Consider the following 22,570-nt stretch of genomic DNA (forward strand, 5'->3'; position numbering starts at 1 on the left):
GATCATAAGCAAGCAGGTTTCCTCACAATGTTTTCCTTCACCGTTCAAGTGAATGGTAATTATGGATCGAACCTACGACCTCAGGGATGAGAGTCGCACGCTGAAGCCACTAACTAGGTCAACAATGCTTAAATAGTACATACGCGAAATAGTACATCAATCTTAAAACATATAGTAACTATTTTCATGTTGATATTTAAGTCTACTCGGCTACGTCTCTAAAATAAGGTAAATAATTTAATAATAGGGAAGATTGGTGGTAGGAGAAGTCGAGGTTGATCGCCTACCCGTTGGTCTGACCAAATTAAGACAATTATGTGTCTCAACATCCCTAATGCCCTGAGACAAGCGGAGGACAGATGGAGGCAGCAAGTCGTCGTATCGGTTAAGGCTTTTCAAGACAGGCAAGACAACACCGTAATGAAGACAAAAAATAGTTCAAAGGCTAGAGTGTACATTTGTTATTAGCGAAGGAGAATTTTCCCAATTTTTCTTTTGAATTTGTTTTGTCTACATTTTTACCCTGCATCACACATTGTAAATTAAGTTTATACACAGACTAATATCGTTAGTCAACAAATACTGTAAGCCATTAGACATACTGAAGGATTACGGTCGCAATCTGGCAGAGAACAGACACTGTGTAAGCTCCAAATTTATTGTTCTGCCTCGCCAACTCACTAACGCTAAATATTCGCTTATTATATAAGTCCTGGTATTACAGGTAAATGTGAAATAACTGTTTTCAGTTAGGAGGTATTCATCTTACACAATCATACCACGTTACCGTGTCACCCTTAACCACTATAGTCGTCACACATAGTCTTTTTCTATTGATTGGGCTTTCAATTTACCTTTTAATAAAAACTAAGTCAGTCTAATTTAACTGTATTTGAATAAGTAACTCTCTGTCCAGTAGACATCAAAAACATGATGAAATCAAACAAATGAAGAGCATTTTTGTTAAACTAATTATTAGGTTTTTATATCAGGAGTTTAGATTATTTGTACTTTTGTGTATGAGTAGTTGACGAGGCCGTTCACCAACCAGATTGACCGATCAAGTGACTCATCGTCCTTAAAACAGTAGGTTTATCCTCATGTAATAAGTGAGGATGAATGAATTGATGACCACGAAACTCTGACATGACCTACTGACTATTAGAGTATGAATCGGGAAGTGAAGGACTGAATATTTAGTTAAAGAACTTAGGCAAGGCATTATTATTTTTGTTTGTACTAAATAATTTTTGGTTTGGTTCTAGCATAAAATTAATCTCAGAATAATAAATAATTTATATTATAAATATAGCTTATAAGCTATATTTATATATATAATATATATTTTTATAAAATATATTTTATCTATGCTACCAGCTGCATAGATTAGCCGAATCCATTTGCATTCGGCCGAACCCCACATAAGCCGAACAACAAACTAATCAATTTTGAATAACGGTCTGCATATTAATGTTAGCGCAATGTATTCCTGTATTTATTCTTGTTTTATATGAGAAAATAATTGCTGGTTATGTAATAAAATGTGCACAGCCGCTTGTGTGTGTGTTTTTTATATATATTAAGGCATCTGATCTTAATTGATACCACCGAGTGATACACTCACATTGGCAGAAGAGTCGCAAGTGCGTTGCCGGCCTTTAAGAATAGATACGCTCTCTTGAGGGACCCTACGTCTAATTGGTTTGGAAATACCTCAGTGGGTAGCTAGTTCCACATAGTGGTTCAAAACTGCAATAAGAAACGCTCAGTTGTGGAACGACGGACGTCGAGGTGATACGGATGGTATTGATTAAGATGTGGTATTATAGATAGACCTTTACATAGTTTCTTTGCATATTTTTTTATATATTTACAATGTATTTAGTAATAGAGTAACACAAAAATGTTATAGATTTTCTGCTTTTCACAAATAAACACACTTCACCAGTACTTTTAACAGCTCTGATGAGTGTTAGCCATTTTGTAAACTACGTGAGCACGATTGTTTAACTTAATTAAAAGTATTGTCATTGTTTAATGAATTTTTTATAACTTGTAATGATTCTCAAGAAATTGAAAAACCGAATCGAATTCTTTTTGAATTATTTTGTTTTTGAAGTATTTTTTAGTATAAGTTAACCAATTTTATATGTTAGCCGTCTATTTCGCAACATTCATTTAAAATAATTCAGTACTTGTATATATACACACTAAGTATATAAACAAAGTTGAATTTAATCTAAAACGCAAATCTCCGGAGTACTAATTGGTGCAGCTGTTTCAAGCTGGATAAATACGGATTTAGTTCTTCGTTAATTTAAAGTAAACCAGAGAATTGATGGCTGGTTTAAGCTTAAACATGACTGCATTTTAAAGATGCAGGGTGTGCTACATAGATCAATTTGTCTTTCAAATACAATGGTATGTTTGTATTTCGCCTGACCTGCTGCCGATAATAGCCTATGTCTTTAGTTGTAATATAATATTTCATGTGGGGCAAGTGGTCGATATTTCATTGTTTATAAAATGTTTTCTAATTCAATTAAATACAACATTTTATAAGTATTTATAATAAATGTTAAAAGTTTGGCCCCTGTGGCAGTGTGTATTGAATAAATATATTTTGCAAGTGAAACTTCTTTATCAGCGTTGGAAAAAAAATTACGGTCACATTTTTCTTGTCCCTGCCACGGTTGATTCGAACGAATTCGAAGCCATAAAAAAAATATAATAACGATAATAATGATATGTCTATTACAATTAATGAAATTCTGTAATAATGTTAGTAGTAATAAGGTAAAATGAAATAATTGTTTTATTTGTATTCATGTCTATGATAATGAAAGACTTTTGTTAAACTTTATCTAATTTATTATATTTAACCAATTTCTGTAAAGTTGCATATAGTTGATCATTTTTTTGAAAAATTAGGTCATAAGGTCTTACGTGTGTACACTAGTACACGCACAATTTTCTTTAATAGAACATGCGGTAAACGATTCCGCCACCCATGGACACTCCACCGCTAGTGGAACAATGGAACAATATCAAGGTGATACAGGTGGAATTTCGTATTCTGTCTCGACATCAGATCATGAAACTCAGCTGCAGGTTTCAAATTGACTTGTTTGTGTATCTAATTCAGTATGCCTAATGACTGTGCATTTTACATAAGTCTGCATTTGGCAAGATTTAATATTTTTCTCAAAATGTTTTTCTTCAGCTTAGTGCTATCTGCATAAATAAAAATGTTGAATACGAAGGCACGAAATTAGGCTATATCGTCATACCTGGTTTACAAAAAGACTACTAGGCTACTACTCAACAGAGCTATTAGGTAAAATGTGTATATGTGTTAAAAACGGTTTGAGAAAATCTTAGTACAAAAAAGCAGAAGATCTATAAACATTATTGCGTCGTCATTTGGAGTCGTTCTAAGAACGTTACTCTATTACTGAATACTTTGTTATTACTGTGTACTATTTAAAAAAGATTCAATTATTCCCACGTTTTGAAGAGATGGAAACCGTGTAAAAAATATATGTATTGTATTGAGCTAAAGCTAAAACTTCACTTGAATACACAAGTCCAACCTTAATATCGTGATTATACAAGAACATTGTCTTTTACAATTTCAAGATTGCAAAACTGTCGCTTTCACTGTAAGCTTCAAAAAATAACAGTGAAACGCCTTTTTGAATCAAGAATATCTATATTCAGAACTGTGTCGAAACTTTTAAAGATATTAAAAGTGACACAAAACTTACCTCGGTGTTGAAACTGGAATTCCGACCTGAAAAAGAATATTCATTATTTTTATTGTTTCATGTTATGTACAGTTTCCAAATTGATGAGATCAAGATTTTAAATATCTAACTATAGTCACCTAATTATTAATGGCTGTATTCAAAATATCCTAAATCTTATTCTTTGACTAAAAAGCGTCTGCAAGGAAATACTAAATAGCGCCTTCGGTTCGAGATTATCAAAACGAAAAGATGTGTCGTGTCGTACCGCGCGTTTTTGGTTGAAGTGATATTGAAAATAATAATCAGATTTACCTATTTTGGAGAGCTGGATTGATTCCAGTCTATACATATTTTGCTCCAATTTTGAAAGCACCCAACTGAAATATGTAAATACAACTATGCTTTCAAATCCAAACATTTACTTTTTAAACTCAAAAGCATTTTTACTTTGCATAACATGTTTCATATAACAAGAAACCCCCCATACAATGTACTAGTGAACTAAATCTCGACAAAACCGAAAGCCGCTTATGTGCACAAGTTTTTCAAGTTTTCCAATAGGATTTTCCGCCATTTCCTTTTCTAAGTCTTTCGACATCAATACTCTTAATATAGTTGAATCGGATTATATAACATCGCTTGGAAAATTAAAATATAAATGCAGAACCTTTTTTCTTGGGACTACCTGGTCTATGTTAATTTATTATAATATTGTGTGTGTGATAATATATGAATGTACTCAACGTTATTTAGCTAATCAATACTAAGCTGTTGATTAGAACAATATTAGTAAAATATAATTTTGATTGCCTGGGATATAAATGCTCATAGAGTACAATTATTATTTTTGTTGGTAGTCATACACTTTTAACGGGAGCTTTTAAAATTATAAATAAAACAAAATGGATTCAAAAAAACGCTATACGGTTTCTTGACAAATCTTTTTGCATTAATAAATAGGCCAGATATTTGTAATTAGATCCATTGCAAACGCAATTTTTTTAAATGTGTTTATTTTAAAACAAGGAAACTACATTCTCCAACCTTTAAAAGAGGAATTTATTTGCATAATCTTTGAATTCTTGGAATAACGCCGTAGCAGAGTGCTACGAATTCGTAGAAGTGTCTCCGTAGCATTTGCTTCACGACGGAATATCTTCTTATTAAATGCAGTAATTTAAAAAATCTTGTTAAAGTACACACTGAAATATTTAATTGGAGACGTATCCGATAACCATATAACCTTCTAGACACACGACATTTATTTAGAAAAGATAATTATGTATATAAAAAGATGCACTAGGTTACGATATTACAAATGATACAAACTAAAAGCAATTAAGAAAATAACACAAAAACTCAATATAGAATGCATAGAAAAGGATGTTAGATTAAACTAAAATCAGACTTACATTTGAAACGCAATTCCATTTGCAAGCGCGCGTTCATTGTAGCGAGCGTCTGAAAAAAATAACATTAGGTCAGAGATTTCATTCCGTATGTAAATGAAAATGCATTGTGATTTTATCTATTTTTATATCCAATGCCTTTCTAAAACGAAGATTTGTTTTATTTAATATACTAATAAAAGTCATGAAAATCACTGAGGTCACACTTTCTGTCTACCAGATGGCAACTTACTAAAGATAAGATATTTTATTATTATGACATGAATGGCTAAAAAAATATAATAAAAAAACCATAAAACCAAAAAAATAACATCAGTAGCATTACAACCTTCTGGGCCTCAGATTTATATCTGTTTCATGATTATTGGTCAATCTAATAAGCAAGTAGGTGATTAACCTCACAGGAGTGACTGTGACATACACTGCCAATTTTTAGAGTCTAAGGCAAGCCGGTTTCCTCACGATGTTTTACTTCACCGTTCGAGTGAATATTAAATTCGTGCACAGCCAGGGATCGAACCTACGACCTCAAGCACGAGACTCGTACGATGAAGCCACTAGACTAACACTGCTTAAAACTAAAACAAATAAATAAATTTCAAAATATATGTACAGGTTTACATAAGTATAGGATGGAATTTTATTTAAAGGGATATTTCCTTTGTGGAGGACGCTATTTTTATTTTATGGAGTTATTATATTGTTAAAACACACAAAATACAATTCAATAAGTATGAATAAATTTGGTTAAAATATATGCTAAAGCGTAACCATAGAAGTTACAACTTAACAAAAGAGCAAACAGTAAGTTTATTAAAAACTAGTGTCAAAAATAAAAAATAGGCAGAAAAATTGTCGGTTAATAGAGAAGAGATGAAGTTTCATACTGTGTTCATTACGATCGCGAGCTAACGATGAAAGTTCCCGCACAAATTAGAAAACTTTTGTGCCCTTTACACCTTTTAAAACTTTTTGATGACGCAAACAGTATACTGCGCATATAACTACTAAGCGTAGTTATTTGGATTTTAATTAAAACTAAACACTACTCAACATAATTTTTAATAACAAAAACTTGTTTATTTTTTATTTATTTAATAAAAAATATCGTCAAACATTTTGTTTAAGACGATATTACAGAAACATCAAAGACTTTAGACATAATATATTAAATTACATCTATTAATACAGGATCTGTAGATCATATTAATACTTTGGGCTTCAGCTCGGCTCGGGGTATCAATAACAAGGATTTATTTTCGATTAACGAGAAATATGCTTGAATATTCCTTGAATATTGAGGCAGATTTAATGCTTCGGTAAACGTGGTGCAAAGTTTGTGGTATTGCTTATAATTGATTCGCTTTAATAAGTTAATTATACTTATTTTTCATTAAGAACATTATAACATTCCTTTAGATGAGAAATTATAGTAAATAATATATTATCCTAGCTTATAAAATATATTACACAAAAATTGCAACAGAAGATTTATTAGATAAAAATTAAAGGGACGTGAGGGTGGCGAAATACGCAAACAGAATCGTAACACTTATAACGCGACCAAGTGCAAACATACTAGATGTGTCTAAATATTAATTAGGGTAAGTATATATAAGAAATATTTTTAATTATATACAAATCTAAGCTATATATATATATATATATATATATATATATATATATATATATATATATATATTAAACTTGAAACTAATTTGGATAGGATTTTAGGATAAATATATTGTGACTCGATTTTGTCGTGTTTGTGTCGGATTATATTAATTAATTTATATTAACATGCACATAAACAAGTATATTGTTTGTTGGACACTCATAACTTCTTATTCGTATAAGCGTATAATTTGTGGGAGCTAAATAGAAAAAAAGTTCTTTAAAATAAGTTTTAACCAAAGATCCTTCTTCGAGAAGGCTTCGATCTAATGAAGTTTTACAAGTGAGTTATAAACTGGGTATCGAGTTGCATTTGGGAGACAAATTGCAGAGCTTTTAAGCACACTAATCAGAACAATTGGGAGCAAACCCTCTCCAGATGTAGTTTCTTGGATAATTTGGATTCTACTTATATATTTTTTTTAGTGATTGATTTTTATTTTTAAGCATTGGAGACTTAGTCTTGCTCTGCTTGGTCTTGAACAAAACTAGTAAACTAGTCTCCCGTTTAAGGGTTATTGAATTGAAGTCCTTTATATGAAGAAGAAATAATAGCGGCCACAGTTTTGAAACTTGGAAACTTTTAATGACAGATTCAATTTCCTAACATTTACTAATTATTAACAACCTGGCGACAATTTTATTAAATACGGGTCTATAGTTTTGAACGTGTTACCTACAATCCCTATAGTTTCAGAGGATTTTTTGAAATTAATATTGATATACATATCAAAAAAATATTTTTTAATCGGTTAAAATTTTGGTAACTTTATTAGTATACGTTCAGTACGATAAAGTTTTTAATTTCTTCATTGTCAGGTTGACATTTGTAGTTTCGATAGATAATGTTACTGAATTGACCAAAAAAGAAAATAAATGTAGGTTCAGTATTTTTTTTACGTTGTGGCCTAATTCATTTTACATATCCAATGTCAAAGACATTAAAATTTAAATTCGGTGTTGAAGATAAATTTATTCCAATTGAAAGCTTTTATAAACAAATTACATATATTTTAAGAAACGTTGGATTGTTTTAGATATATTTATAAGTTAGCTATATTGATTATAAGATAACCAAATTCCAATTTAAACACCCTGTACCACATAATGGAAGTGTAATCAACAAATTACCTTCAATCGATACGGCAGCTCCGTTCATATACTGTCAAAGGAGCTTTCACGAAACTCTGCGTTTGATGTAACGGCATTTATAATTAAATTAATTAATACAATATCTTTGGGAATATGAGTCTATTGAGATATGCTATCTTCGTTATTAGATCCGGCTTTACTGATGCAGACCGAAGGAAGATGGTACTTCAGAATAAATAGAATAAATATATAAAATAATTGATTATGTGAATACAAAGGATTGAAGATCCTCTCTAGCTCAATCAGACCATTGCTGAATTATATATCTATGCTATAGAGAAAAAATTCTCCTAATAAATTGTTCTGAAGACGTTATAGTTTAAGTGGAATAGAGTTAAAGTGGAAATGGGTCGCATTTGTGATGGCAGTTGGGTCAAGAAGACTTACTTAGAGTGGCCCAATGAAAAGAAGAAAGAGAGGATGCCCACCAGAAACTTAGGAAGATGGAATAACAGAATTGTCGCGAGGAATAGAGGAAGGAGTAGTACTAGTATTCAACCTCCGATGGAGGAAGAGGCCTTCACACAGGTCAGGTCGAATACAAGTGTAGAACATGAATGACATGGACTTTACTTTTTACAGTGTAGTATTCGAATAAAGGCTATTTTTATTTTTTATTTGAAATGGTTCTAAAATAATGTTAGCCGGTAATAGTACCAGTGCTAGAGTCACGTCAACTCCTTACAATAATGTCTTAATTTATAGTATTGCATTAAACTTATTTTAGTTTAATACAGAATCAAATTGTTCACTCAACGTAGGCAAATTCATTTTATGTAAATGTATATAATAGGATAAGTATAATTTTTTGTAGTTATGGAATCGAATCTGGGAAAACTCACACACATATTTTACTTGGCCTGCGGCTGAAATTGGTACAACCCTCACCATTTTAACTTATTTGTGCGTACAATAAATAATTTTACTATCTACCAATATCCTATGAAAATCCAAATAAAATGTATTAATTTTTTTCCTGCATTATTAATTACAATGGCAAAGTTTCAATTACCAAACGGTTCTGATTGATCCTGAAATATATTATATAAATTGTACAGGTAACAATCCGTATCAGTTCTTCCTAAGTTTGTGGCATGTGTATTTTCTAGAAACTGGTATACATTGTTTTATTAAAATATTTCAATAAATTATTAATTCATGACCTCAAACTATTTCCCTTATAATGGTTAATTTTTATTTACTGGCAATACTAATATCCATGACAGCAACGCTCTTACCGGCCAAGAGAAGTAAGTTGTGCTGTATTGACACATATTTCAAAAGAATAGAAAAACTCATAATAAGAACTGATAAACTAAGAAAGAAATATAGAAAGCATGGGAAGCAAACTAAGACTCCAAAGAGAAAAACCAATTTTAAACGAATCCTCAAAGAATAACAAACAATAACAAATGTTGTTCTACAAAGGTTGTACTAATGAATCTTTTATGCATCAAATAAAAAGCGAAAATAGTCTTTAACACGTTGAAATAAAGTTATTATTTATATTTCTTAATTTCTAATAAAGGCTATAAAAATTGCAAAACTAGTTTTAAGCTAGCTTCTCATACTAGTTTCAATGACCATGGCAATTGGCCAATTAAAATTGGAAACACATTTTTCCTGTTTTGGAATGTTTGAAAAGGACCTAAGAATCCAAGTACTTTACGTCAGTTATCCATGCCACAGATACAGTATTTAAAATTACATATGTTTTTTGTCGGTACATGAAACTGAAATAATAATATGACGGCTCTATACCCACTTTTTGGAAATTTAACACGCTTTAACTTTTTTTGTAACTAAGGGAGGCAAACTAGCCTATGGGATGCAGTCATCGGAGCGCATAGACACCTATTTTTGAGTGGGTGCGTTGCCGGCCTTTGAGAGAGGGGTACACTCTTACTTTGAATGGTTGGAGGTCGTATCTCTCTGGAAAGACCTGCACCGGGTGTCGATTCCACAGTTTTCTAGTTTGCAATAGAAAATTTCTTGTGAAGCGGACTGTGGAAGACTCTCATCCATAAAGGTGATGTTGATGAGATTTTGAATTGATACGGCTCGTACGGTGATGAAACGAGGCGGAAGGGATCAACCCAAACAGTTCTTCCAAACAGTAACTGTAGTTCACTTTATAGACAACGCAAAGAGACGTAATATATCTGCGTAGAGAGAGAGAGAATCAAGCCTAATAACTAACTAAACTTCAGTACCAACGCTACATAATAATTAATACAATTATTTATTTATTTAGAGCCCATGAATGGCCAAATTCTAGCTAAAAATAACATAAAAGTAAAATAAAATACAATTAAGCTATATACAAAATTGGCATAAACCTCCTGCTATCCTCTAATCTTATTCTTATTATAATAAACTATTAATAACCTTTGTTTATTAATATAATTAGTAGGATTTTAATCAGCTAACAATCGTAAAATCAATTCACTAATATAGAGCAAAATTTAATTGAAAATGAACCCCAATAAATTTCCAAATGGACTAAGTGAAATTAATTTCATGATTAAAGGTGTACTGGGACGTAATGCATTTCACAAATTTTATACGAAAACGTTATTATATAATTGAAATATCCTTTGACATTATAACTTTATATATTTATAATAATTTATTAATTAAATCAGACAATCATTAGTCCAAATGGTTATTATGGTGTTAGTCACAACCTTGTCCTAAATATTATATAAGATTGTTAGCGTAGCTTATATTAAATGATCAGTTCATTGCAATGACCCATGTAAGGGCAATAAATCCTTCTCGATATTACCGCCAGCATTATGTTAGAGCTCTCCCTCACGCCTTACTTTACATGCGTAAGCAGTCCACTCCTGCACAGCCAGATAACCTAGACGCACTGCAATAGCGAGGAAACCCCATCAAAAATCTGGCTACAGGCATTAAATGATGTACAATATGCTCTCAAATGAGTGATTTTTACCCTACGATTTCACCCTGCAATCCCGCTCAATGTCGCATTAGAGTAGACGTAACGAAATGTCCGAGTCCGAGAAATGTCTCCCTAATAGTATACCATCGAGATAAAGCGAAGGCACATTCGTCACCCCTTAGAACCACTCTGGAAGACTATACAATGACTTTTGTACCATTGTAAATTAACACCACTTGTTCAGTCACATTTAGTTCCCAGACCGAGGCTCGTGTTATCCGCGTAGCTTATATAGATATATATTATTGAAACAAATACATGAACGGCCATGCTGCTTTGCTGCTCCTCGCCTATTACTGTGCATATTGAACAGGGAGTGAGAACACAACCCCTCCTGTCTCAGTTCACGTAGTATTGTCTAATTCACGCTGTTCATTTGATTTCCATACCAATACTTAAATATATTTATGACTTCACGCGGCATATGAAATGCTATCTTTTTCTATAGAGCGTTGTAAGATACAAGGGCAAAAATGTATAGATGACTTAGTCTGTTGACTTAGAACATAATGCCTAGTTGGCCTATTGGGTCAATTTCCTATTATTTTCTTTGTGTAACAAATGACTTAACTCAGAATTGAAATACACACACACGCTACCGAATAAATACTACGCAGGCTACGCACACATAAAATCATGTAGAAATAAACAAAGGAACAAAGGGCTGCGATGTCACGAGTCCCTTTCTTTATTATGAGTTTGTGAATTTAAATGTTGTATTTAGAACTAAGTTTAACATAATGAGGCAGAATCTACCTTAATCTACACTTAACATAATTCTATATGTAAAAGTACATATTAACTTTAATATAATGTAAAGAGATGGTCAGATGAACAGACGAGGACATGAAGCAGGCATGATAGAGGATACATTAGAATTAGCTAAAATAGGAGAGGCCTATGTCAGAAGACAGCATGATCATAAAACTGGTTTAAAAAAATACTCTGTATTTTCAAACTCATTATTATATGGAACACGTAGAAAGAAAGCCTTATTAAGGGTTAAATAAAAATACATATACTAACCTGCACTCAGTATGAAGAAAAACGCGATGAACAGAATTTTCCACGCCATAGTTAATCTGTAACAGTAGAAATTGAATTTACACCTTTTAATGTAATAATGACTTTCCATAATTTTCAAAAGAAAAAGAAAAATTTGAAATTAAAAAAAACATACATTATTTTCTTTAGAAGTAGAATGCTTCCTGGGACATAATACTAGGGTGCAATCTACTTGGCTAGGGCTAGGACGATCTCTGGCAACCACAATCTATTTAAATAAAATAAAAAAATCAATGGCACTACAACCTTTTTAGGTTAGGGCCTCAGATTTCTGTATCTGTTTTATGATCAATTGTTAAGCACAGAAGCCTGATCAGATTAACAAATGATCATGCCTATTAGATTAACAAATGATTGATTGATTTATTTTTATTTTGAATTTGAACAAGACTTATCGTGATATATCGTATTGAACTATCGTAATATTTCGAGATTAGGTTGAATCAATTAGGTTGATTTGTTTGAATCAAATTTTAATGATTAATTTGCTATCAAATTTTTGTTTCCAATAATGTGTCACCTTACGAAGAAACTCATTTTCGTATTTAGTCAACATCCGGAGCACTCACGCAAACTTTGTATTACTAGAAGATTTTTGGAATTAAATAACTTAGACAGTGGGGGTACTGCTTTAAAAATGAAAATGTAAAGAAAGTAAGTCGATTTATATAAGTTTAAGGTCTGGCGCAATACATAGAGGATAAACTATGTAGCCGACAACTTTGCCGTAGGAACTATCATTAGTAGTTGCTAAATAGTATTATGTACCATTTCGCGATTCAAAAAACTACTACGTATTAGGAAGCAGGAGTGCTGGAGACACTTCTGCACTAGTATCGAAAATAACAACCAGGCTAACAGAGTGAAATCATGTCTGTCTAAAGTGACAAACCACTCGATCGGATCCCTTAAAAAACCTGACAACACATTTACAAAAACAGATGAAGAAACTTGTGAACTACTTCTGGCAACCCACTTTCCAGGCTGTATAATTGCTAATGAGCAGTCATGGCAACCTTACTCGGAAAGAGCCACGGTCAGCTCGGACTGGCAAGTAGCAGACAGAATAATCACGAATGAAAAGGTAGCATGGGCAATCAACTCGTTCCTACCATTTAAAGCGGCCAGCTTGGACGGCATTTTCCCTGGTCTACTGAGATGGAGTGGGAACTTAATAGTAGACTATCTTGTTTCAGTCTTCCGAGCCTGCATAGCACATCGCTATATACCTCTGAAATAGAGGGAAGTAAAAATAATATTTATCCCGAAACCAGGAAGAGACGACTATACCCGGGCAAAATCCTTCAGACCCATTAGTCTCACCTCATTCCTTCTTAAAACGCTGGAGAGGTTGGGGGACCTGGAGATACGCAGTCGGGTAACCTTATCAGAATTCCTTCATCCAAATCAACATGCCTACAGTTCCGGCAAATCAACTGAATCATCACTACACAGCGTTGTATCTCGCATTGGCAACTCCCTGAAACTAAAGCAGTCAACCCTAGGCGCATTTATTGACATTGAGGGCGCTTTTGACAAAACCAATTTCACAAGCATTACCAGAGCACTCGAGACATGTGGAGTACCATCGACCCTTACAGAATGGATCAACAACATGCTAAGACAGCGAGCTATACAATTTACCGTGAATACCACCTCACGCGGTATTGTCAGTACAGGTTGCCCACAGGGTGGTGTCCTCTCGCCGCTCCTGTGGAATCTAGTGGTAAATGAGCTCATCATAAAACTCAACGCTATCAATCTCTACACTGTGGGGTATGCGGATGACATAGCAATCCTCGTATCGGGGAACTTTGAAAGTACCTTATGTGACCTCATGAGGAAGGCTTTTAGATTGATTGAGAGATGGTGCAGTCAACATGAGCTATCTGTCAACCCATCAAAAACAGAACTGATCCTTTTTACTAACCGAAGAGTCCTTGGACCGCATAGACTACCAAAACTCTTCGACACAGAATTAAAACTAAAGGAAAACACGAAGTACTTAGGTGTGATTCTAGACAGTAAACTGCTCTGGAATAAACACCTGGAATACAAGCTAAGCAAGGCAACGATTGCGCTTTACCAATGCAAAAAGATGCTTGGCGTGAAATGGGGTCTATCGCCTAAGATTACCTTATGGCTATACACTGCCGTAATCAGGCCAATGCTAGCTTACGGAGCCCTGGTTTGGTGGCCGAGAACAGAGCTCCAAACGGCAGTAATCAAATTGGACGCTTCCAAAGGCTTGCGTTGTCCGCTGCAAGCGGCTGCATGAAAACAACGCCTACTGCAGATTTGGAGATAGCCCTACAAGATTTGCGTCTGGACCTGCACATACAGCAGGAGGCGGCACTGGCTGCCATCAGGCTGAAGGTGCTAGATCTATGGGGCAAAAATCACTACAGCATACACACAGCGATTCTTAACAGCCCCCTGTGCAGAGGCTGCTTCAGAGCAGAGGAATCAGTCACCCACGTAGTCCTGGAATGCGAGGCTGTGACTAAGCAACGTGTAGAAATCCTCGGAACAGTGAGGTCGCTCCGTGAAGCCTGCGAGGTGCCCAGGAGACTTCTGTGCTTCTGGAAGGAGTTAGGCTGGCTTAGTTAGCCAGGACTTTACGCACAATGGACCTATTGAGCGTCTAAGTGCGGAAACAGAGTCCACACATACATACATACATACATACATATGTACCATTTCTTTAAATAAAGTAAATAATAAATAAATGTTTTGCATTTAACCGAAAAGACAAGTTGTGTTTTTACGAGCTTTTCTTAGCGAAATATTAAAATAAAGAAAATATTCATAACAAGCACAGTGTTGGTTGTAAAAGCGGGGTCAGGCGTTATTTTATATGAGACATTTTATGACGTTCAATAAAACATAGTATATGTGGGTCATAATAAAGAGTTTATATTTATAAGTAAAGACTTGCAATATGACCCGTATTTACTTCCAACGTTATACATATTAATTATAATGATCTAAGATTCTTGGAAACTCTTTAAATTTCTGAAGCAATTTGAGTTAGGGTCCTTTAAGAAAAGAGCTTATCAATTTTTTAAAGACCGTCAATACCCTTGCGACCCCTCTGGGAATGTTAATGTCGATGAGTACCGCTTAACAGGTGAGCCTCCTGTTCGTTTGCCCCACAAAAATAACAGCTTAATAACGTTGAACGAGTTGTTGTAGCTGTTTAATTTTATTGAGACTCGCTATATGCGTCGTGTTGTCGCTTTCCCTAAAATATGGCGAGGGGGCGGATGGCTGACCATGCGTCATACTCGTGAACGGGTGCTACTTTTGGTTACTGGTCGTACTTCAATTCGTGTTTGCGTTAGTGTTATAGTATAGTTATTTCGCCTACGTATTTGCGTGTTGTTCACCATGCCTCCAGCCCTATTTCACCATGCTGATAGAGGACAAATCTTTGTTTTCAATTTATTTTATTATTATTAATTACTTAAGATGTCGTGTGGTGGTGGTTGCAGCTCCTTACAAACGTTGAGAAAAACAAAAACTTGGCGATTAAAAGAGTCTCCGCCGAGAGTTTATTGCCAGTTCTTTTCTTCCGTTCAGTAAATGTAAAATCAGAAACATGTTATATATACGTTTTGTACGTTGATAAATGTATATTGTGTTACCTATATGAATAAATGATTTTGAATTTTAGGCGGGTATTTTTAATTTTGTGCCCAGTAATCGAACCAAGATAAACACGTTGGTTTCGAAAGTGAATGCCATTTACTTTATCGTAAAAAATTAAGCTATATCGTTATTTGTATACTAAAGTAATCTTTAGGCGACGCCATTACTAAGGCCATCATGATTTTTTCAATAATGCTAAATTAACATTAAGAAAATTGGCAAATTTAATGCTATAACATTTTTTTTATATGTTTAACTTTTAGTATTACTCTTCATTTGTAATATCATGTAATGTTAGAAAATCTATAAGGATAAAAACGGGGATAAAATAATAGGTAACGGGAAACCATGTCGAGGATTGAGCAAGATTAATTGTCTATATCATCAATAACCCTACCTCATGTGACCGATATTAACTTGAAGATATAAAAACTTTTTTCAACCACATACCTATAAATTTTGTAATATTATCCCTGTTTATGACAAACTCAAATTTTTGTTGTTGGAACTCTGGAAACTGGAAATGATTCTAATCTAAAAATTATATTATCGATCAATTTATCCAAAAAAGCTATATAACGTTACGTTGTTATAAGGCCCGCGACGCACTCGCGAGCTGGCATTGAGTGTCCATCGCCGGTGGTATAACTTAATATCAGATGAGCCTTCTGCCCGTTTGCCCTCTGTTCCATTAAAAATAATAATAAATATGCAACGTCGATACAAAGTCTTGGGAGTTCTGTGATATACTAGTCGATTGTGAGTAAGTTAGCGCTGCATCTTCTTTAGTTCTCACGTCATTTTCACATGTATATACTGAATATCCTTTTTATAACATATTGTCATAAGTATTTGACTGTCCTCGTTTGATGTGTGATGATTGAAAGCATTAATAAAATATGTTTACACACAGCCTGGAGTCCGTTGTGTGTTAACCGGATCTCCGTACACACTCAACGATAGCTTGTACGAACTAGATTATTATGGCTTAGGATATATTAGGAACATTAGACTATCTTATTCCAAATTTAATAAACTTAGTACTTTTACATTTCGTAGTAATTTTAACAAAGAACAATATTCATTTTAAATGAAAAAATCATCAAAAATTATTATACATAACAATAAATTATATTAATCAGACATCGTGTATTTGAATTCTCGTTTTTCTCAGAATTCTCAAGGAACAGGTTTCTTGCATCGGCTACCTATAGGGTTTGTGACGTTTTACGAGCAATATAATTATAATGTTGTGTTATGTATGTCATTGATCTTATTAGACGTCCTGGTGGACAAAAAAAACTGTTTCCAGTTTGTTTCTAGCACACTGATGTAAACTGTTTATTTCTTTCTGATTATGTATACCATTAATAAAAATATAACAATCGAAAACACACGCATTTATGATGTACAGTTTAGAATAAACGCGGGCGAAAATGTCTTGTAATTCAAAACTTATAAACCTGAAAAGGCTGGTTGAGTTGTCCTTTTCACTCTTGTAACAAAGTGTTTATGAATAAAAATAAAGCGGCGTTTATAAATATACAATTTTTATATAGAATTTCATTTGGTCAGACTTTATTAGTCTTACATCAACAACACTTTTATATTTGTTTTGTAATTGTTTCTACTGATACTAATAATTAATTGAGGTCTAACCTAATTATCCATATATTTAATATAATAAAGTGTCTAACAATACTTTTATTACAGGGACGCTCTGTCTTGTCTTCTGTTTAAGAATTAACAAAATCAATAACAAGCTTATGTAATAACGTGTAAAGCAATTTTACAACCTTTTTAAACTCAGATAAGCCCAGTTGTCACAAGCTCTCCATCGGTGATAGGAAAAATATACAGACTATACAGTTGTACAGTTTGCAAGCCAGTGAACTGTGAAATGTGTGTTAAAATTTATATGTATTAAATGTCAGGAGTATCTGTATAGTATATGTACTGTGTGTATAAGCATAACTAAATATATGAGACGGTGAGATATAAGAACCTATCAACCCTACGGATCCCTACAGACGTACCCTAACACATAAATAGTGAAAATAAGTACGGGATGACTGCATCAAGAGACCTAACGTAACAGACAGAGCCCTAAGGGTAGGGTCAAAGGTGGTGGGATTATCTAAAAGCTATCGGGCAGGATCACCACGAGAGTTAAAAAGTAGTCTCCGTCACATAGAGAGGAAGCGAGAAATGAATAAGACATAGCAATATTCAAATTTGATTCATTGTTAAAAAAATAGCATCTTAAATACTATTTATACCTATTCACACATGTATCATATTGTTTTTGTGAGCTGTTGATGTATAGCGTTTTAGCTGGCAAAATTTTGAACAAACACGTGAGCCGTATCAGCAGTTGGTCAATGTTCAAATGAAATCTAAACAACAGTCTATACTATAAAACTGTTGTAGGAGTTGTTACGGTATACAAAAAAGTAACTCCTAGTTTTTTATACATATATACCGCAATATTTTACGTCATAAAAATAGTTAGAATATAGTATTTCATAACACATCGTATCATATTTTATTCCAGTATATTTAATATAATATCCCGGAGCATGCTTTTAAACAAATGACACACGACTACTCAGAAATATTAATTGTGCAGTGAACCGAGAATGCAGTGTCTGCTATGCACTTTATACTATTTTTCGCCTTTTCTTCGTTTCCCCTCTTAGGTGACGTTTAGCTGTAGGAAAATACTTAAAAATAGCATGAGATGTTGATTTGGTGTATTTAAAAAAATACAAATATAATTACCCAAGGATTTTCTACTATTGTATCAACGCGTAAGCGTGTTTAGTAATGTCGTTACTAATGAAAACTAAAGAAATTACGTTCTCTTTTGACGGGTACTTTCAAAGATAGAATCCCGCTTACGTGTTGACGTACTATTAAAGCAAGACATAAATCAAGAGAATACTTAAGAACTTTAAATTAAGCTTCTTAAGCGCTGAACATTGAAAAACAAAAATAGAACTTTACAACGATGTTAATCGTATTCTCGTTTCGCCAGAGTGAATTACTTTTGAGATAAATAATAGTTTAATAAACACGATTACGTTATGTTCACTTAAAATAACAACAAAATATACACGTGTATAAAGATAAGGTTGTTTATAGACGAAAGGGGGTAATTTATTCTAGATTTTTTATTATATTAAAAAAAAAACACCACTACAACCTTTTTAGGTATGGGCCTCAGATTTTTGTTTCATAACCAATTGTCAAGGTTTTAGACAAGTAGGTGATCAGCCTCCTGTGCCTGACACACGTCGTCAACTTTTTAAGCCTAAGGCAAGCTGGTTTCCTCACGATGTTTTTTTCACCGTTTGAAGCGCCCTCAAAGTCCATTGTGCATTGGTGCACAGCTGGGGATCAAACTTACGACCTTAGGGATGAGGGTCGCACGCTAAAGCCATCCAAAAAGTCAGCGGCATGTATCAGGCACAGGACTGATCACTTTCAATGATTGACAAATTATCGTGAAACCGTAACAGAAATCTGAGGCCCAGACCCAAAGAGGTTGTTGGGCCACTTGTTTTTTTTTATCTCCTTGTTGTGTACGGTATACAGAACATCATGATTAAACCAACACGCTTGAACTGAGACTACAGGATTATCCACGTCAAACATTTCTTAAATTAATATCATCACTTGCCGTGTATAATTTATAACAATTCAAAAACTTGTAATAATGAAGTTGTTAAATTAAGAACTTTTGTCAGATGACAGCTACAAAGATACAAGGAACGAAGAAGGCATCAAAAAGCCACATCCTTGTATCTATATCACATGTGTAACATAATTGTTTAGCTTATCCAAAACACAAACGCCACTTAGATTTAAAAAAAAAAACTAACACGCGTAAAAATACGTGTGTTAATGATAGATGTTATCTTAAATACAAAATGATAAAGCGATACAGAAATCTAATACCAAAGCATACGGCACTACTTTATTTTTCCCCATTTAAAGTGGCGAATATGATAAAAAGGATATCTGCCATAGAATGTTTACCTTTATACAATAAATTGAAGAGGTTTACTTCATATATTCAATGTTACAGAGCGAATATGAATTTGAAAAGGGTTATTGAACTGAGAGTTATTAAAATTTTGAGTGAACTAAATCTTTTTTTGCCAAATATACTATTTCACATATATCGTATAATAATCTATCGAGTTTTATTGTGAATTGTGCATGGCTTTTTCGTTTCGTGAAACATGTTTGGACACCTCGATATGTAAACATTTCTTCTTTGTTATCAACGGATTAGTAGATGTCAAACTGTTGTGCCCTAAATAAGTAAATATAGGGAAGAATTAGAAGTAATGTATTCAGTAGTGACCTCATAGAAAAAAGCAACCTTATATGGATTAGTATAATATTTAGACGGTGTTTAAAAGTAAATCCTAACTTCACCGTAATTTTCATAGTTAAAATGATTGTGTACCCTCTTAAGTTGTACAGTGTTCCCTTTGAAAAGCTTTGCGATAAGGAACTGAAAAGTTAATTCTATTTGTATTGTCTTTCATTAACATAACTTTTACACATTTAAAGAAAACACTTTTTTAACGGATTGAAGCTTATAACTAATAATTATTTGACATAATTTTACATTTTTCCGACGTCTCGCGTGCTTTACAGCGTCACCGTGACCACGCACGCTGTAGACTTCAATCCGTTAAAAAAGTGTTTTCTTTAAATGTGTAAAAGTTATAATAATAAAAGTCGAAGTTAATTATATTATTTTTTAAATTGTTTACATGTCCCAAGTTTTATTAACAAAAATCATTACGCGCCGCGTAATACGCACGAGTGCATTAGTGAGAGTAAGGGTGTAAGTTACTCTATAAAAAAATATGTTTTTGTATGATGTGGTATTAAGCAAACCGAGTTGCATAATTTTAATTACAATTCTGAATTTGCGACATGTATGTGATTTAGTATGTAAGACAACATTGTCTACAATTAACGCGATCACATCGGTAAATAATTTAACATTTTCGCGTTTCTATCAGTTTTATAGAATTTAGATATGTACTTGTCTAGATCTAAAATAGTTGTGTACACATCACATCTGGATATCTATCTATGGTTGCTCCCGTCACACTTAAAAATAGATTATTGTTTAGTTTTTTGTAATTTAATGTTTTTGATTAGTAATTGTTTTATTTAATATTTGTATGATCATGACGTGTATGTCATGTTTGCCTTTAAGTGCTAGTCACATTAAAAAAATTATTTTGTTCTTATTTTACCAACGCTCGGCACACTGATAAAATATTTACCATGACGCGTAAGTTAGGCGTACTCAGAATCGTTTTTCAAGACAACGGTTTCTGAAGAGTTTATATAAAAAATATATTAGTTATCATGCATGGCTTGTTCACTTATCAGGCATTAAATCTCTCTTTGTTACAATGTAAATTGTAATAACTATTCTGCCTGCAAATCTATTCTATTATGATATTTAAGCAGTCCATATACAATAATTTAAATATTATTATATAAGGAAGATTGAATGAAAGGATTGTAACTTAAATTTCTGTTCGCATCCCGCCATCCCGGACAAAAAATTCACATATCTGATATTAATCGGGAACGCTCTTTGTGTATTGTATATTAAAAATTGTTTTGTTCCATACGCATTTTTGATGTGAAGTTTTTAATATTCGTATGGATTTTTTTGGTCCGTCTGCTATTGAGATTGTGCCTCTTGTGAAAAATTTCATGTCTGTTAGGCAATTGAAAAGCGACGCGGCGTTAGGATTAGAATAAAATGCTTTTAAAATTTATTTTAATTTCTAAATTGAGCAGCGAACCTGAGATAGTGTGTTTTAATCCTGTCTGTACTATTTGTTTACAGTTAACTCTATGTGCCGTTGCTTTTATGATGTAATGGTAAAGGATCATAGGTTGTGAAGAACAACTATTTGACAAAGTACTAAAAACATCCACCACCATGTGGAACGAGCTGACCATCAAAGTATTTTCAATAATAAAAGACCGACAATGCACTCACGAGCCTATCTGAGTATGTATTACTTAGGACTAGATGTGTTTCCTGGCTATTTGCGTCCAGTTTCGATTCGGGCGAGCGACTTCTTTTGCATTTTATTCATTTATTTCTTACCAAATCATAATTGCTTGTTATATTATCCATCGAGTTACGTAATTTGATTAATTATTCTTTCTTCGAGTAACTAAAGAACTTCAAACAACTCTAATAATTTAAGTCTAGAAGATAGTTTCAACTCGAAATTCACATGAAAATCCAATATAGTTAAACAATGTATAACCAGTACATAGTCGGGGCATGCGGTCCAATAAACTCCAGTTAAACAAACCGAGTCCGAATACTGTCCAACTTCACTTATTACTTCGAGTATGTCGCTTGGATAGAAATTAATTACCACGATTTTCTAATATAATATATGCATGTCCTTTGAAGTGAATGCACACAGCGTGGTCAAATAGGGATCTGCTATATAATTACAGTAATCTCTCCTATAACGCGAAACCAATCTACCGCGTTGTAGGAGTATTCTTTCGTAGCGCACTTGTGTGACCCCATATAATGCATTAATTACAAATCATTCACGTTTAACTTTCATCGATAAAGCATATTCAAACAGAATATTAAGAAAAACTATGTTATGAACGAAATATCGCGTACATCATTATAAATATCACATTACAAAAATAACACGTGTGAAATCCCTGCTTTATATGGGAGAATACCCGTGATATACGAGGGAGTGTAATCGGGAAATAATTATTTAATTAATACAGTAATACATACATTATCCCCACAGTCTATGCCAATAAGATAATGTCGAGAAAAATAAAATAGAATATAATAAAGTATATAATAT

General features: G+C 33.2%; 1 protein-coding gene across 1 annotated transcript in view; it reads right to left on the bottom strand.

Annotated features, from left to right (window-relative positions):
* LOC123711080 (Down syndrome cell adhesion molecule-like protein Dscam2) overlaps positions 1-22,570 on the bottom strand; it is a 93,278-nt gene that overhangs the window by 61,768 nt on the left and 8,940 nt on the right. The window contains exons 2-4 of the mRNA XM_045663485.1: positions 11,979-12,034; positions 5,162-5,210; positions 3,768-3,793 (exon numbers count right to left, since the gene is read on the bottom strand). Coding sequence (XP_045519441.1) covers positions 3,768-3,793; positions 5,162-5,210; positions 11,979-12,027 — 124 coding nt within the window. The 5' untranslated portion in view covers positions 12,028-12,034. The remainder of the gene's footprint in view (positions 1-3,767; positions 3,794-5,161; positions 5,211-11,978; positions 12,035-22,570) is intronic.

This window comes from Pieris brassicae, chromosome 6, assembly GCF_905147105.1.
Source record: "Pieris brassicae chromosome 6, ilPieBrab1.1, whole genome shotgun sequence".
Taxonomy (NCBI): Eukaryota; Metazoa; Arthropoda; class Insecta; order Lepidoptera; family Pieridae; genus Pieris; species Pieris brassicae.